The 17250-nt window shown below is 40.7% G+C and overlaps 1 protein-coding gene, 1 long non-coding RNA gene and 1 pseudogene across 3 annotated transcripts; all 3 read left to right on the top strand.

The window, feature by feature from the left end:
• Positions 1–6450: 6450 nt before the first annotated feature.
• Positions 6451–6816, top strand: LOC147518169 (uncharacterized). The gene has a single exon (XM_086593848.1). The coding sequence runs from the start codon at positions 6451–6453 to the stop codon at positions 6814–6816; it is 366 nt and encodes a 121-aa protein (XP_086449974.1).
• A 1083-nt stretch (positions 6817–7899) lies between these two features.
• LOC147518168 (uncharacterized) lies at positions 7900–9887 on the top strand. The gene is made up of 3 exons (XR_015214010.1): positions 7900–7977; positions 8381–8455; positions 9813–9887. It is a non-coding gene; the product is annotated as an uncharacterized LOC147518168 (long non-coding RNA).
• Positions 9888–14067: 4180 nt separating this feature from the next.
• Positions 14068–16162, top strand: LOC147518167 (late embryogenesis abundant protein D-34-like; annotated as a pseudogene). The gene is made up of 2 exons (XR_015214009.1): positions 14068–14551; positions 15484–16162. The product of XR_015214009.1 is annotated as a late embryogenesis abundant protein D-34-like (transcript).
• The last annotated feature ends 1088 nt before the right edge of the window (positions 16163–17250 follow it).

The raw sequence follows: 17250 nt of genomic DNA, 5'->3' as shown, positions 1-17250 counted from the left end.
AAAAGAGAAAAAAACTGGTTTTGGGAAAGGTTCGCGTCTCTTGTCTCAGTAAGGAGACAGAGAGATGGATTTTGTAATGCGGGTAAGGATTACCCGGTTGTGTGTAACTAGGTGCGAGGTTCTGGATTGTTTCCGGGATGGTCGTGTTATTTACGATGATTCGCCGTTTGGGAATCATCGGTTGTTATTTACTATGACTGGCCCGTTTGGGAGTCATAGGTTGTTCTACTCGATTTCGGGAAATCCATGAACTCACACCTATATATTCAACAGTTTTAAAAGAAAAACTAGATATGTAACTAGAGTATTTGAAAACAATCGGTAATATGAGTATATATATATAGATATTACTATGTTTATCACGGGGGAATGTAGAAAAGGAACTGTGAATTCCTATAAAGAAGGAACTGCTGTCGCATTTCCGGAGACGGCAGTTCACTCTAGGATTCCAACTGTGGTGTACACCTTTGGAGGTGGTGGGCCACCTTTAAAGGGATGCATCATTTGGATGTAGTCCGGGAATTCCTTTTCTACTTTTCTAGATAACCATGCTTATGCGTGTCATTTGTATGGTGATTAGCTTGTGTGGGGTTACATGTTACCTCGATGAGGTTTAGACGCCGGAGGAGTGAGAGTTTAGTCCACTCTGGATGTCGAGGATCTGGCGGTCTGCGATCGCCGAGCGGTTGACCACCGTAAGTTAGGTGACGGCATTATGGGGGTCGTGGGTCCGAGGCCCACCCGAGCCCTAAAAGCTTTGGGGATTTTTGTGTGTAATGAACACAACAACGGCATTTCATCTCCTGCCGGTAAAATCAGGAAAAACCTTGATTGCATGGTTCACACCTTTGGGAAATCTTGAACCGAGATTGCTTGCGGGGGGTGAAAGTACCGGTCGTACCCTCACCATTCTAATAGGATGCAAATGGTCACAATAGTTGTATGATGATTGTGAAAACTCTATTTTAAATATCAATGAAGCATGTCGAGATGATTTCAGCTAATTAGTGATGTATATATACATATTCACAATATTTGAATACTATTATAGAAACCCTGCATGTTTCAAATGTTTTCTATAAGTAGACTATTTATTGGCTATGTGCGTTTCTACTGGGCATAGTTGTTTGCTCATCCTACTTAACATTTCGAGACGAGCGATTCTTGAGGAGGGCTTTTCCTAACCCTAGCGATGAGGGGTTATGGGGATTTGGGAGGAGGATTCCCTTACGCTTGCGAGAGAGCGAGTCAAGTTTATATTTTGGGTTGTATAGAGATAAGCTAGGTTATTCTTTTGCTGTATATAATGAGCATAGCTCTTTTCTTTTGGTTGTATAGTAAGAGGCTAGTTCATTTGGTTGTATATATGGTGAGCTAGGCCATTTTGATGTAATATTTGATGTATTTAAGTAGCAGTTATACTTACATAGTTGGTGGATGGGATTTGATGTGGTTGGAAGGTTGTAGTTAGGATTTCCAGGTTTATGACAGGTTATGACAGGTTTATGACAGGTTTTAGGGTTTATGAATGTCGATCAAACAAAGGAAACTCTGCCGAAATTTCGGTAGAATCGGGATAGGTGTCTGCCTCGAGATTCATTCCACGTCCTCGGGATGTGTGATGGGTCTCGGGGCGTGACAGAAAACGTGGTATCAGAGCGTCCACTATTAGATCCGTCAGGGGGAGTGTAGGGGGACTTCGGTCATGACGCGTTTCTAAAGTTTCATCGGAACCCGATAAACCCTAGATACACTACCCCTAGTTAAATGCGTTAAGCGTTAATAATAGCTTAGCAATGTAGAGACGTCGTACGGTTAGTCGTCTTGTCACAGCGGAGAGCGCGGACACGAGTCAAAAAAATTTGACGAATCGGACACTATAAGGTCGGAGTGAATTTTCATTTCGAGGTGGAAGGCGCAACCTTCCCTCTGTTGGAGCGCACCTGCGCTCATCTCTTGAAATTCTACTCGCGCTCATTCTGTGCATGTGAATTCCATAGGGCGCGGCCTATGCTTCTTGCATAATTTTGAGAACTCTCTCTCTCTAATTTATCATACACTGAGTTGGCTCTTTGTGTATGTGCAGAATAGTCACCATGGATCCGGAAAGTACTAGTGGTGATGATGCTACGGATCGTGGTCGGGAGGACCGAATGGATAGGCTCCTCGCTATGATGAATCAAATGGCTCAAGCACAAAATGAGATGAGAGCTGAGATCGAAAGTTTGAGGGCTAGTCGGAACGAGCCCCAAACTCTTCTGACATCCACTGTTATTCCACCTGGTGTAGCACCAGAGGTAGCATCCCCGACCACAGTGAGGGTTGAGGAGTTCAGGCCACCAGTGCAAAGTCAATCAGGTTTCCTGCTTGCAAATTTCATCAGGCTACGTCCACCTGAATTTGTGGGGTCTTCTGAGGTTAAAGTAGTCAAGAAGGCTGGGTTGTTAGACATGTCTAGTATCTTTGGACTCCATGATGTCTTGATCGCGGAGCGGGTTACTTTGGCTGCCTTCATCTAGAGGTGAAGCCAAACAAACAGTGGATCAGTGTTAAGGGCGTGGAGACGCGTTCCTATGAGTTGGGCTAAGTTTGAGGAACTCTTTCTTTTGAGGTATGTTCTGGAGGGAGAGATAAGAAGCGAATGGAATTCCTCAAGTTAGAACAAGGAAACATGACGAGTGGGGCAAGATTATGAAGAGAAATTCTTGTTCTTTCCGCGATATGGGAAGGAGTGGATTTCCACGGAAAAAGCTAAGGCGAGGAAGTTCATTGACGGGCTGAAATCGTATATGCAGAGCAAGATGTCGGTCCTTCGGATCGATTCCTATGCTGAGGCTGTGAGAAGAGCTCAAGGTATTGAAAGAGTGGATGATCGGGTTATTGCTTGAGAGGCAAAGAGGTTGGAAGGGTAAGGCATTCGGCATCTCGGGGTAGGCGGGATACGGGAAAGAGGCAGGTTTACCAAGGTAGTGGTTCAGGGTCGCAACAGATGTATAGGCCAGTTATTCAGCAGGCACCACAGTGGAGGGCACCAGCGGTACACAGGGGTTTGAATGTGGTTAGGCCGGCCTGAGTCTACCGATTCATGAGACCGATGAGTGGATGACAGAGGCCACCGAGGGAATTACCTGCTCCTTCTCGGACGAGCACGGTGCAGAATTTGAGGCCTCGAGGTCGAGAGAGCTAGATTGCAATCTGTAATACCACGAGTACGGTCGGGGAAAAGAGTGTGGTTTGCTATAATGCGGTGAAATTTGGGCATATCAAGCGGTTTTGTCCCAAGTCCACCCGAGGAGGGTGGAGCGAGACCACGAGGCCAAGGTGTATTATCTAGTGCGAGGAGGAAGAAGTTGTGGATCTGCATCAGTCCAAGAGGAAGCCACGGTATATAATAATGTTGGGGGCAGATATCGAGTGCTACCGATCAAGTGGTGGAAGGTATGATATGTTTGTTTACTCATAATGTGCATGTCTGTTTGATCTGGGTGCTACTCATTCTTTCATTGCTAAAAATATGGTGGAGATTCTTGGTTTGGATGTAGTTATACGGGAGGAAGCTTATTCTATCTACTCCTCTAGGAAAGAAAACTATGTTCTTTGAAGTTTGTCACCATTGTGTGATAAAGATAGGTGATAGGGAGATGATAGTCGATCTAACGGTGATGGACCTAAAAGATTTCGATGTCATCGTAGGGATGGATTTGTTAGGGAAGTATCATGCCCATGTAGATTGTTTTGCCAAGGCGGTGGCGCTTTAGAAGCTGGGACGACTGAGGTTGTGTTTGAGGGATTAGAAATACACGGTATCACAGTGGTGAAGGCCAAGTCGACTTCAAGTATGATAGATAATGGATTGTTAGCTGGTCTTAGTCTCAAGGGCGAAGTTGAATCTTGAGAGCTTGTTCTGTAGTTAGTGAGTTTCTTGGCGGTGTTCCCGGATGCATTGCGGGATTGCCCTCCCTGGCGTGAGATAGATTTTGTAATAGATCTAATGCTGGGAGCGCCGCCTATTTCGATGATTTCTTATCGAATGGCTCCTCTCGAAATGAGAGAACTCAAGTCCCAATTAGATGAATTGAAAAGATTGGGGTTTATAAGGAAAGTCGGTCACCTTGGGGAGCACGGTGTTATTTGTGAAGAAGAAGGATGGGTCATTTCGGCTATGTGTGGATTATCGAATTTGAATAATGTGACTATCAAGAACAAATATCCGTTGCCTAGGATTAATGACACATTCGATCGGTTTAAGGGGTGCCAAGTATTTCTCGAAGATAGATCTCGAGCGGCTACCATCGGATGAGAATCGAGAAGAAGATATCTGAGAAGACGACTTTCCGCACGGCTAGGGCATTTTGAGTTTTGGTGTTACCATTTGGATTGACAAATGCTCGGCTGCATTTATGGATCTCATGCACCGAAAGTGATGTGGAAATACTTAGATCAATTTGTTATCGTATTCATAGATGACATCTTGATTTATTCAAGACTAGAAATTTGAACACAAGGAACACTTGAGGATTGTCTTCCAAACATTAGTTGATCATCGACTTTATGCCAAGTTCAGCAAGTGTGAGTTCGGTTGAATGAAATGAGGTTCTTAGGGCATGTTGTATCGGAGAATGGAATCAAAGTTGATCGTTCAAAGATAGAAGCAGATGAATAATTGGCGAGACCGGCGTCGATGACGGAAATCAGAAGTTTCTTGGGATTGGCAGGTTATTACCGTCGTTTTGTAGAAGGATTCACTAGCATAGCGTCGTCCTTAACTAGATTGACACAGAAGGATGTGAAGTTTGAATGGACGGAGGCATGTGAGAAAGCTTTCCAAGAGCTAAAGACGCGATTGATAACAGCACCAGTTTTGACTATTCCAGATCCGGAGAAGAAGTTATGTGATTTATAATCGATGCCTCTAACTTTGGGTTAGGATGTGTCTTAATGCAAGAAGGCCAAGTGATAGCGTATGCGTCTAGACAATTGAATGCCCATGAGAAGAATTATCCTACTCATGACTTGGAGTTAGTGGCGATCATTCATGCTCTAAAGATATGGAGGCATTATGTGTATGGTGAGAAGTTTGAGATATTCTCTGATCACAAGAGTCTCAAGTACTTGTTCTCATGAGAAAGATTTGAATATGAGGCAGAGGAGATGGGTTGAGTACATGGAGGACTATACATTCACATTGCAATACCATCCGGGTAAAGCAAATGTAGTGGCCGATGCATTGAGTAGGAAGCGAGAACATGTTTGTGCTCAGATGATGATGAAGGAGTGGCAATTCTTTGGAGTTTCTTTGCTTCTTATGGTTTTGAAATCACGGAAATGGAAGTGGAGATTCTAAGAAGTCTTTGTTATCTAGCACGGATGACGATGTGGCAGAAAACACCTTGGTTCGGGGAGATTGTGGATGCTTTCGAGAATACATCGAGGGATGGACCTAGGTACCGAGGATATGTGGATAATCGAGGGCGTTGATTGGGAAAAATCCGGAGATGGAAGCATCAGATTCAGAGGAAGAATTTGGGTGCCTTTTGATCACTCCTTGCGGAATAGTATCTTGAAGGAGGCACATAGATCGAAGTATACCATTCATCCTGGTGGTACCAAAATGTACAGAGATCTGCGTCGTCAGTTTTAGTGGCCGGGAATGAAGCGGCACATTGCGGAATATGTGAAGAAATGTGCCACATGCCAACAGGTGAAAGCTGAACACCATAGACCACCTGGTCTTCTTAAACCTCTGGAGATTCCGGAATGGAAGTGGGAGAATATAACTATGGATTTTGTATCCGGGTTACCGAGGACCAGTGAGGGAATGGATTCTATATGGGTCATTGTTGATAGACTAACCAAGTCTGCCCATTTCATACCTGTTAAGACTACTTACTCTGCTGAAAAGCTAAGTAGGATCTACATGTCAGATGTACTGAGGTTGCATGGGGCACCATTATCTATAATTTCAGATAGAGGTACTCAATTTACCGGTTCATTTTGGAGAAGTCTTCAAAGGAATTGGGGACCAAACTGAAATTGATCTGACATTTCATCCCATGAACCGATGGGCAATCGGAAGAGTCATCAAATCATAGAGGATATGCTTGGGCTTGCGTGCTTGATTTTGGGGGTAGTTGGAAGACTCATTTGGCATTGGACCGAGTTTGCCTACAATACGATTACCAATCTAGTATTGGTATGGCTCCGTTTGAAGCGTTGTATGGCGGACAGACCTTGCGAACACCCTCTGTTGGGTGAAACGGAGATAGTATTATGTTGGGGCGAGAGATGGTTAGTGACACCACCGAGAATATTAGAGTGATCTGGAATCGGTTGCTCACAGCCCGAGTCGTCGGAAAGCTATGCAGATAGGCGTGACGCGTCCTTGGAATTTTATGAAGGTGGCGTGGTATTTCTGAAAGTATCTCGAAGAAGGGCATTCAGAGGTTCGGAATGAAAGGGAAACTTGCACCTAGATATGTGGGACCATTCCTGATTATTCAGAAGATCTCTGAGCTAGCTTATAAGCTCGAGCTACCAGAAAGGCTATCACGTGTCCATAACGTGTTCCATATCTCGATGCTACGCAAGTATGAGCCGGATCCACTACATGTTGTCGATTTGGAATCGTTGGAGTTGGAAGAAGACATTACCTATCCGGAAGGGCCAGTCCAGATCCTAGATGCGAGAGAGAAGAGATTGAGGTCCAAGGTCATTCCATTGGTAAAGGTCTTATGGAGAAATCACAATGTAGAGGAAGCAACATGGGAGAAAGAAGCCGATATGAGACAACAACATCCAGAATTGTTCGAGCAATAAGGTATGATTTAATTTCGAGGACGAAATTTTCTTTTAAGGAGGGTAGGATGTAAAGTCCTGAATTATTATTAAGGGTATTTTTGTAAATTTCATATCAACTCTAGGGCCGTTCTGTAAATTGGTCGTCGGGTTTATTTTTCACCCATACGTAACTTACTGGAACTTAACTCCGACTCATAAGTCACGTTAGGTAAGCGACCATAGGCGAAAATTTGACCAAAAATGGCGGTTAGCGGTTTTCTGCGTGCGACGCTGGCACGAGTTAACAGCTTACACGCATGATTGGGTCATCATTATAGCATGCGGTGAGATAGAATATAGAAGATTAAATTTAGCGGGATGAGCCGGAAAAATAATTACGGCGCGACGTCAAATTCGTTAGTGGTTAGGAGTCTAAGTAGGACGTTAAATCTAAGTAGGATATATTGGGCTTGGGCCTAAATATATCGCGGCCCAAAATAGAAAAAAGAAATCGCGAAATCCAAATCGCACCCATCTTCCCCAATTCGCATCTCTCAAACCCTAGGAGAGAGAAATCTCAAATCGCCCAAATTCAACCGATTCCACCCAAAAATTTAAACCCCCAATCACTAGGAACACTAAACTGAAGTGAGAGAATTCAAAATCTCTTGGAAATTCGAGCATACCGAAGCCAAATCGCGGCGGCAGTTGGGTTAGTTCCTCTCCAATCAATTCAAACCAAGAATTAGAACACCCAATCCTTAGAAACTATAAAACCAAGTGTACAGCTTCGAAAATTGAGTTGAATTTCAGCGTAGTTCCGCGAAAGGTAAGTTTGAATTCGTTTCAATTAATAGTTAGCTTCAATTTCGATTTCTTGAGGGCGTGATGCTGAAATGGATTGTATTAGGGGTGTTGAAGGTCGGCAGTGGCAGTTGGAGGAGCTAAAGTGGAGGGAAACAGTGGTGGAGCCGAAAATTCTTGGAGTGCGTCGGGTTCTCATGAAAAGGTTAGTGAATTTAAGCCTACAAATCGATAGTGTAAACTCGATTTCGAAGTTCATTAGTGGTATTGGAAAGAAAAAAAGATAATAATAATTGGAATTGGTTGTTGAATGTCGGCAGTAGCTGGTTTGGAGAGGAGTGAGTTGAGCGATATCGGTGGAGCAGCAAGCTAGGAGCGATTTTGGTTGCTGACTCGGTAAGAATTTAAATATTCAATCTATTTTAGAGCATTGATGCTAGTTCGCACTTGTTTAAAATCACGTCGAGTATCGAGTGAGTGAGAAAGAACACCCACTTAGTATTATTGGATTAAATGTGAATTGAGAGGTGGAGAATGGGTTGTAGTTGAAATTTGGACTGGGAATTGGGATAGAATAGGATTGGCGTCGATATGAGGGCCTGCCATGGCGAAAAACGGCCGTGAGAGACCGTCGAGTTACTGATGCGAAATGGCTGTAGCTCTGTTAACGGTAGTTAGATGCAAAGTTATCCGAAACCAAATTCTTAACGTCGAGAATTCTTCTCGACTTACACTAGATAAGAATTCCTCGTTGTTCGATCAATTCTAATAATCGACGTATTTGTATATGCTATTATAGGAATGAATTCGAGTGGATTGGGTTAAGCGGGATTGATTCAGTTAAGTGGGCTTGAGGAGAACGGAGCTTGCTAAGGTAGGAACCTACATACCAATATATAGCATGCTTATTTTCATGCATGATTTGAATTGTTAAATTGGAAATAGATAGTTTGTATATCAACCATGCATGTATATATGATATTCATGTTTTGCACTGTATTTCTTCGCTATAAATTATATATATAGATAGCTTTCGTGTGAAAAGGGTTTTGGTAAAATCGGGGTAACGGGGATTTGTTTTCTTGGTTAAAAGAGAAAAAAACTGGTTTTGGGAAAGGTTCGCGTCTCTTGTCTCAGTAAGGAGACAGAGAGATGGATTTTGTAATGCGGGTAAGGATTACCCGGTTGTGTGTAACTAGGTGCGCGGGTTCGATTGTTTAGGGATGGTCGTGTTATTTACGATGATTCGCCGTTTGGGAATCATCGGTTGTTATTTATGGTGACCGCCCGTTTGGGAGTCATAGGTTGTTCTACTCGATTTGGAAATCCATGAACTCACACCTATATATTCAACAGTTTTAAAAGAAAAACTAGATATGTAACTAGAGTATTTGAAAACAATCGGTAATATGAGTATATATATATATATAGATATTACTATGTTTATCACGGGGAATGTAGAAAAGGGCGTGAATTCTATAAAGAAGGGCTGGCCGTCGCATTTCGAGGAGGCAATGATTCGCTCTAGGATTCAATGTGGTGTACACCTTTCGAGGTGGTGGGCCACCTTTAAAGGGATGCATCACTGGATGTAGTCGGGAATTCCTTTTCTACTTTTCTAGATAACCATGCTTATGCGTGTCATTTGTATGGTGATTAGCTTGTGTGGGGTTACATGTTACCTCGATGAGGTTTAGATGCGAGGAGTGAGAGTTTAGTCCACTCCTGGATGTGTGTCAGGATCCTGAGCAGTCTGCAGTCGTCGAACGGTTGACCACCGTAAGTTAGGTGACAGCCCGTATGGGGGTCGTGGTCACAGGGCCCACCTGAGCCCTAAAAGCTTTGGGGATTTTGTGTGTACGAACACAACAACGGCATTTCATCTCCCTGCCGGTAAAATCAGGAAAACAACGGTGCATGGTTCACACTGGGAAGTACTGAACCGAGATTGCCTGTGACTGGGGCTGAGTACCAGTCGTACCCTCACCATTCTAATAGGATGCAGCGGTCACAATAGTTGTATGATGATTGTGAAAACTCTATTTTAAATATCAATGAAGCATGTCGAGATGATTTCAGCTAGTTAGTGATGTATATATACATAGTCACAATATTTGAATACTATTATAGAAACCCTGCATGTTTCAAATGTTTTCTATAAGTAGACTATTTATTGGCTATGTGCGTTTCTACTGGGCATAGTTGTTTGCTCATCCTACTTAACATTTCAGACGAGCCAGTTGCAGAGGAGGCTTTTCCTAACCCTAGCGATGAGGGTTATGGGGATTTGGAAGGATTCCCTTACGGCTTGACGAGAGCGAGTCAAGTTTATATTTTTGGGCTGTATAGAGATAAGCTAGGTTATTCTTTTGTCTTTGTATATAATGAGCATAGCTCTTTTTCTTTTGGTTGTATAGTAAGAGGCTAGTTCATTTGGTTGTATATATGGTGAGCTAGGCCATTTTGATGTAATATTTGATGTATTTAAGTAGCAGTTATACTTACATAGTTGGTGGATGGGATTTGATGTGGTTGGAAGGTTGTAGTTAGGATTTCCAGGTTTATGACAGGTTATGACAGGTTTATGACAGGTTTATGACAGGTTTTAGGGTTTATGAATGTCGATCAAACAAAGGAAACTCTGCCGAAATTTCGGTAGAATCGGGATAGGTGTTTGCCTCAAGATTCATTCCACGTCCTCGGGATGTGTGATGGGTCTCGGGGCGTGACAAGGTTGTTCTTATGTTCATGTTATTAGTATCTTCTTTCCTTTTATGTGAGCTTGGGTAGCTATTCAATGAATCACCATCTAAGGCAAACACAAGGAATACTTCCCTTACTCTAAAACATTACACAACTAGAAGAAAAGTAGAGAATAATAGTATAATATTCAATTACAATAAATAAAATTCTATTCTAGTATTATATTCAATTGCAATAAATAAAAGCATGTCACTAGCAAATATTTAATTGCAATAAATAAAATCCTAAACTAGCATGATATTCGATTGCAATAAATAAAAACTTTAATCTATACTTCCATCCCCTGGTCTGGGCAATAGAACTAATAACTAAAAACATAAAGAACTAACCTGATTGAAGAACACCATAAACCATAAGAATCAACAAACCCTAAGCACCGGCTTCATCTTCTCCCTTGAAGGAGAAAATTAGCCTTCCATAAAGAAGGAAGAACACGAAGAACGAGAAGAAGAAGAAGAGTCGAAGAACATAAGACTAGAAAGACTAATTTATTAAGACTCAGCTAGTTAAAACCGATCTTTTATTATTAATCTCTCTCGCCTCAAAGTTAGGAGACAAGAATATAAGTGAATTGGTCAATTACATGAGGCACTTAGATCCTCTATTTATAGGGGTTACAATGAGCTCTAGAAGCATTCCAAACCGTCATTTGTTTCCTAATACAAATAGACTTCTTTCCGAGTCCAACTTCGTCTCCAAAATTGAGAAGGAATTGGCTACAGTATCGATCCATGCGTCTGAACGCACTATTCATGCGTCTCAAACGCGATCAATGCGTCCCAGACGCGTAAGCCTATTTTATCTCTTCTGCTCTATCCTTCTATCCTCTTTTGTGGGCTTTGGTCCAAGCAACGAATTATTTGGCCTTGGGCTTCCAAATAGGCTTTAAAATAGGTCCAAGTCGCATCTTTAATAGCTCCAATTCCTTGGCCTTCTCCATGATTGTCCACGGGCTTCTCATGTGATCCTTAATGCTCCGAATTGCTCCGTTTTATCCCTTTTTCTCTAATATTCCACAAAACTCTCTCTTTGACCTGTAGAATCATAAAACATAACTTACAAACACTATTAGTCCACTAAGATAACTAAACATGAGGCATAATCGAGGGTTAAATAGCACTTTTTGAGCACTTATCACTCACGACATACAAATACCATGATATCCCAAAACCCACAGCAAATGGATACTGTGATATCTCCAAAACCACGGTAATACGCTGCAATGAGTATATAAAGATTGCAAAAGTTTGTTGCCGTGAGAATGGAGAGATGTAGGAGGTGTACGTCAACTTATATGATTAATGGAGGGGTGCCAAGGAATTTGTCAAAAGGGTGTCAATCCCATTAGTTAGGGTGTAAATACCACACCCCATATACTTATTACCCACAACTTTTAAAATAAAGTTTTTTTAAGATAGGCAACATGGATAATAGAGTCTGCCATTGGAGATTTGGAGTTGAGTCGCAAGGGTTTCCGGTGAACCTCTCATAGTAGTTTCAAAAAATACAAGCTGGAAGCAGGGGTGGATCCAGGATTGCCACTCAAGGGGGATGCTACAAGTCTACAACTAACATACACCACAAATATCTAGGATTTCCACTCAAGAGGGGTTGCTACAACTAACATACACTACAAATATTTTTTTGGAGGAATTATATACATTATTATAACTAGTATTTTTTTTTTCGACGGAAAAATTGGGTGTGCCCCCCACCCCTAGATCTGCCCCTGGCTGGAAGCACATGAAGAACAGCAAGTATTGTATCTGCGCAAAGGGTTTTGAGGTGAACATCCCAAGAGTGGTTGAGGCCATCTTTTATGAATGTGTCCTTGTGATTATATCAGACAATTTCGTGCCTCGCTTCTTTGAGGTTTTGAACTGGGAGGCACTTGCAGTATTCATCCCTGAGAAAGACATTCCAAACTTGAAAAATATTTTCCTTTCAATACTAGAGGAGAAGTGTAAAAAACTACAATTGAGAGTGAGGAGGGTGCAGCGACATTTTCTTTGGAACCCAAAGCCTGTGAAATATGACATATTTCACATGATCCTTCATTTGATTTGGTACTATACAACAGAGTTTTTCAGGTAAGTCCTAGATAGGAGTGGTGTAAAGTTCTTTTTAACAAAGCTGCAGAAGAGAGTTTTTGTATATGAAGTAGAAAGAACCCACTCGTAAAGAAGGAAACCCATATTTCTTATTTTGGTCTCATACGTTTTCGAAACTTTTGGTTTTTCGCTCTGATTTTTAGTAATTTAGTTGTATGATGTGGACACTCTCTAAAGGCTCAAAAAATAGAGCCAAGAGGGTACAGCTATAATATATATCTAAGGATTTTTGTGACATGAGAGAGACTCTTCGAAATTATTTTAAAAAAAAAAGAGTTGATTTTAATTTTGGGAGGGACGTTTTTCTAATTTTAGTGAAGTGAGGGAGTTTTTTTTTAAAAATAATTTTTAAAAGGGGGAAGCTGATTATAATAATTGAGGGAGGTGCTTCTAAATTGTAAGATGTAGGAAATAAAAAATTTCCTAGTTGAGGGGTGCTTCCAAGAAAGTCAACTATATAGTGTAGAGACTTAGGCGGTGGTATTTACACCCACTTTATGGGATTGATACTCCTTTGGCAAAATGGTAGAAGAATAATAGTTATTTCCTATATGTCCTTTTACACCCAATATGCTCGATAGTCCCACGTCACCGAATTGGTGTGAGTTCTCACATTCACGACAGTGAGTTGTCGTGGGTTCTCACATCTTATGGCAAATCTTTGTTGCAAATAACGACTTTTTTTCTTTTTTTTTCCTATAGTTTTGAATACTCACGACATACAAATACCATGATATCTCCAAAACCACGATAATACGCTGCAACGAGTATATAAAGATTGCAAAAGTTTGTTGTCATGAGAATGGAGAGATGTAGGAGGTGTACGTCAACTTATATGATTAATGGAGGGGTGCCAAGGAATTTGTCAAAAGGGTGTCAATCCCATTAGTTGGGGTGTAAATACCGCGCCCCATATACTTGTTACCCGCAACTTTTAAAATAAAGTTTTTTTAAGATAGGCAACATGGATAATAGAGTCTGCCATTAGAGATTTGGAGTTGAGTCGCAAGGGTTTTCGGTGAACCTCTCATAGTAGTTTCAAAAAATACAAGCTGGAAGCAGGGGCGGATCCAGGATTGCCACTCAAGGGGGCTGCTACAACTAACATATACCACAAATATTCAGGATTGCCACTCAAGACGGGCGGCTACAACTAGCATACACTACAAATATTTTTTTGGAAGAATTATACTATTATAACTAATATTTTTTTTTTTCAACGGAAAAATTGGGTGTGCGCCCCACCCTAGATCTGCCCCTTCTTTGGAAGCAGCCCCTGAAGAGGCCCTATAGCATTTTGATTTTGTTTTAGAACCCTAAAATAGATAGGAAAACAAAGATTCATGTAGAGACTAGGGAATAGGTAAAATTGGCAGGTACTGACTAGCAAAGTCAGTAAAATCTTTGGCCAGGTGATGATACCTGGGGCTCAAACCCGTAAACATTAAAGAGTTACTGATCTAATTTAAAACAGATTTGTCAATAAAAAAAAATAAAAAATAAAATTGACAAAATTGCATAAGGAATCCACTACGCGCCATAATAGTAGCAATGCTCACACAACATCCAAACAAGCTGCCACATGAAAAATCAGTGAAACTGTCCTACATAGACACTTCCACATTTCACTTCACAACCCAGGTGTCCATTTCTCACTTCCATCAGTCCACCCATAAAAACCTCATTTTCAAATGGCAATCTCAAACTTATCTTTGCCAGAGATTCGAAACCGACTCACTATATCTTCAAAAATGAGTCAAGAACAACCAAGAAGGCCTGAAGATGCTGAGAAAGCAGAGCCCATCAAATATGGTCAAGTGTTTGACATATCTGGCGATCTTGCAGAGAAGCCCGTAGCACCAAGAGTTGCAGCATGATGCAAGCCGCTGAGAATATGGTTCTTGGGCAAACCCAAAAAGGTGGGCCTGCTGCAACAATGCAATCTACTGCAAGTCTGCAACACTTAATGAAAGGGCTGGGCTTATGGCCCATACAGAAACTGAGGTTGCTGCTGCTGATGAGCTGATCAAGGTGTTACTGTCACTGAAACCGAGGTTGCTGATAGACGGATAATTACTGAGTTCGTTGCTGGACAGGTATTAAACATTTCAAAGAACTAGCGGTAGTGTAGACTATACCGATTTTATGAAATTCGATAGGTGATATAAGCTTATGATATTTCAACGTCTTAACTCGTCTTATAATCTCTACACTATATAATAGCCGGGTATTTAGGAGGTATACTTCTCAACCGAACAGTGCATTTTTAATCTCTCTATTTTAAGATTTTAAAACCATTTTTTTTAATTATTCTAATCAATTTCTAATTTTTTTAATAATTTACAAAAAAACTCTTTTATTTTATTAAAATTAGAATTAGTTTCATATTATTTAAAATAATTTAGAAAACTTCTTTTACGACACTAAAATTATATTCAACTCCTCCGAATATTTTTATATTGTTTTTAAAATTAGAACTAGAATTCATAAAATCGACACAACACCAATATGTAGCACCGTTCGCATACTTGCATGTTTTGAATATATACTGAAGCTATTTAAAAATTTTAAAAATAGTGCCACAGGCAGTGTTTAGAAAACCGGACCAGACCGGTGGTTGGACTGGGGTCCGATCGGAACTGGTAAATTTTTTTTTTTTTGAAAAATTGATAATGTGGGGAGTTGAACCTAACACCTAAACAAGATAATCTAAACTCCAAACCAACATACTACTATGTATTTCTTGTATAAGAAATTTATTTTGATATATAATATTAATTAATATTGAATTAAAACATGTATTTATTTATTTTATTATTATAATTATTAAAAAATTTGCTAAATAAACATCAATCGGTCCAACCGAGTCGAACCATGGGTGAATCTGGTTGAACCATTTTAACAAAAAATCGGTTCGATTACCGGTTCGGTTTTCAAAACATTGGCCACAGGTACTCAATAATTAGTAATAATATGCTAGTTTGCAACTTAAGAAGCTTATTGCTTAATCAAAACTTTCGGTACGTAGGTTGTAGCAGATTACTCAGCGACAGCTCCAATTCGAGCTACAGCCCCAGCATCTGCTCTAGACGGAGACGCAGTCACTATTGGAGAAGCTTTGGAAGCAACAGCTTTTACAGCCAGAAATAAACCAGTTGATCAAAGTGATGCCGCAGCAATACAAGCAGCTGAAGTAACAGGCATCAACATCATCACACCAGGAGCAGGAGCAGGAGGTGTGGCTGCTAGTGCTCAATCTGCAGACTACAGCAGATGTTAATGCAAGTTGATGCAAGACGAGGTCAAGACTAAGCTCGGTGATGTACTCTCGTATGCAAGAACAAAGCTTCCAGCTGACAAAGAGGTGACAAGGGAAGACGCTGAAGGAGTGATAGGCACGGAACTGAGGAACAATCCAAATATGTCTACATATCCTGGTGGCGTGGCTGATTCTATGGCAGCAGCTGCCAGGATGAATCAGCAGGCTCGAATGAATCCATAGTCGCATAGATAATGGAGATATAATGTAGTTACTGCAAATATACAATGTCCTTTTACAGTTTTTAGTGTAGAATAAGGTGAAGTTATGAGTGTTAGCATTCTGTTTTTATATATACATATCCTTTTGGGTTTGTTTAATGTAACTTCAAGACTGAATCCCTACCTCTGTAATCCAATTTCTGTAAGTGTTGGGAGGATTTTGCTCACTTGTTTACTTGATTTCCTATTCTGCTGGTCCCAAAATCAATGAAGATCTGTTAAGTCTGGCCATTTTTGTAGCAAGTACTAATGCAGTACGTAGTTTTTCCAAACCCTGCTGGTCCCAAAAGAAGATCAAATTGTTTGTACTCCGTATAAGTAGGCGGTCGCAGGAGTTTATGGTTATAAAGATTTTTTTCTGCTGATCATTTACGAAAACATAATGAAAACATGTGTGTTGTTTTATTTGTCTATGGGCATTAACTTCAATACTTCAATAGGATATGGATGAAGATTGGTAATTAGAACTGCCGACCAACCACATATTGATCTTTAATTTTCTGACAAAATGTGTTGATTTGAAGAGTTTCAGTTGCTCATTGTTGTCAACATTAAGGCACTATAACCTCCACAGGGATGTACCTTACTTCTAAGAATAATGATGAGAAAATACTGTTAAATATAGTATATATCTACCATATACATCATACTCCCTGTACCTTACTTCTAAGAATAATGATGAGAAAATGCTGTTAAATATACTTGTATCTACCATATACATCATACTGATGGAAAATGTCTTTGGATTCACTTGATGCGAATCTAAATGATATATTTCTGGTCCCATATTGTATGATCTAGTTTATTTGATATTTAGTTGACGTTTTGTCAAAGGATTAGCTATGAGCTGTCCTAATCCAGTTTGTACAGTTTTTTCCTCTTATTTTTTTTAATACAATTTCCACTTAGGTCGCAAAAAATAATTATATATGTAGGTAAGTACGATTGCGTATGTTAACTCCGTATGTAATTTATGTATGTGGACGTAGCCATAGTGCAGCCATGCGCCAATGCATGATGGCGCTTTTTTTTTTTTGGTACATGCCGTTCTTCTATCTGGTGCGGTTGCCGGAACAAGGTCACTACCTAAGTACCTTGGGGCAAGTCACTCATGCCCAAACACCATCAATCAGCCACCCCCCATAGTGCTCTTGGTCGTGAAGCATACACTACACCAACCAAATAGTAACCAACCAGTCTACCAGGCATGGTGTCAGAGTGTCATACATAGTTTCACACTTTCACGTACTCTTAA

This window comes from Coptis chinensis, chromosome 2, assembly GCF_015680905.1.
Source record: "Coptis chinensis isolate HL-2020 chromosome 2, ASM1568090v1, whole genome shotgun sequence".
Taxonomy (NCBI): domain Eukaryota; kingdom Viridiplantae; phylum Streptophyta; class Magnoliopsida; order Ranunculales; family Ranunculaceae; genus Coptis; species Coptis chinensis.
The sequence above is the reverse complement of the archived record's forward strand: the minus strand, read 5'-3'. Positions and strand labels throughout refer to the sequence as shown.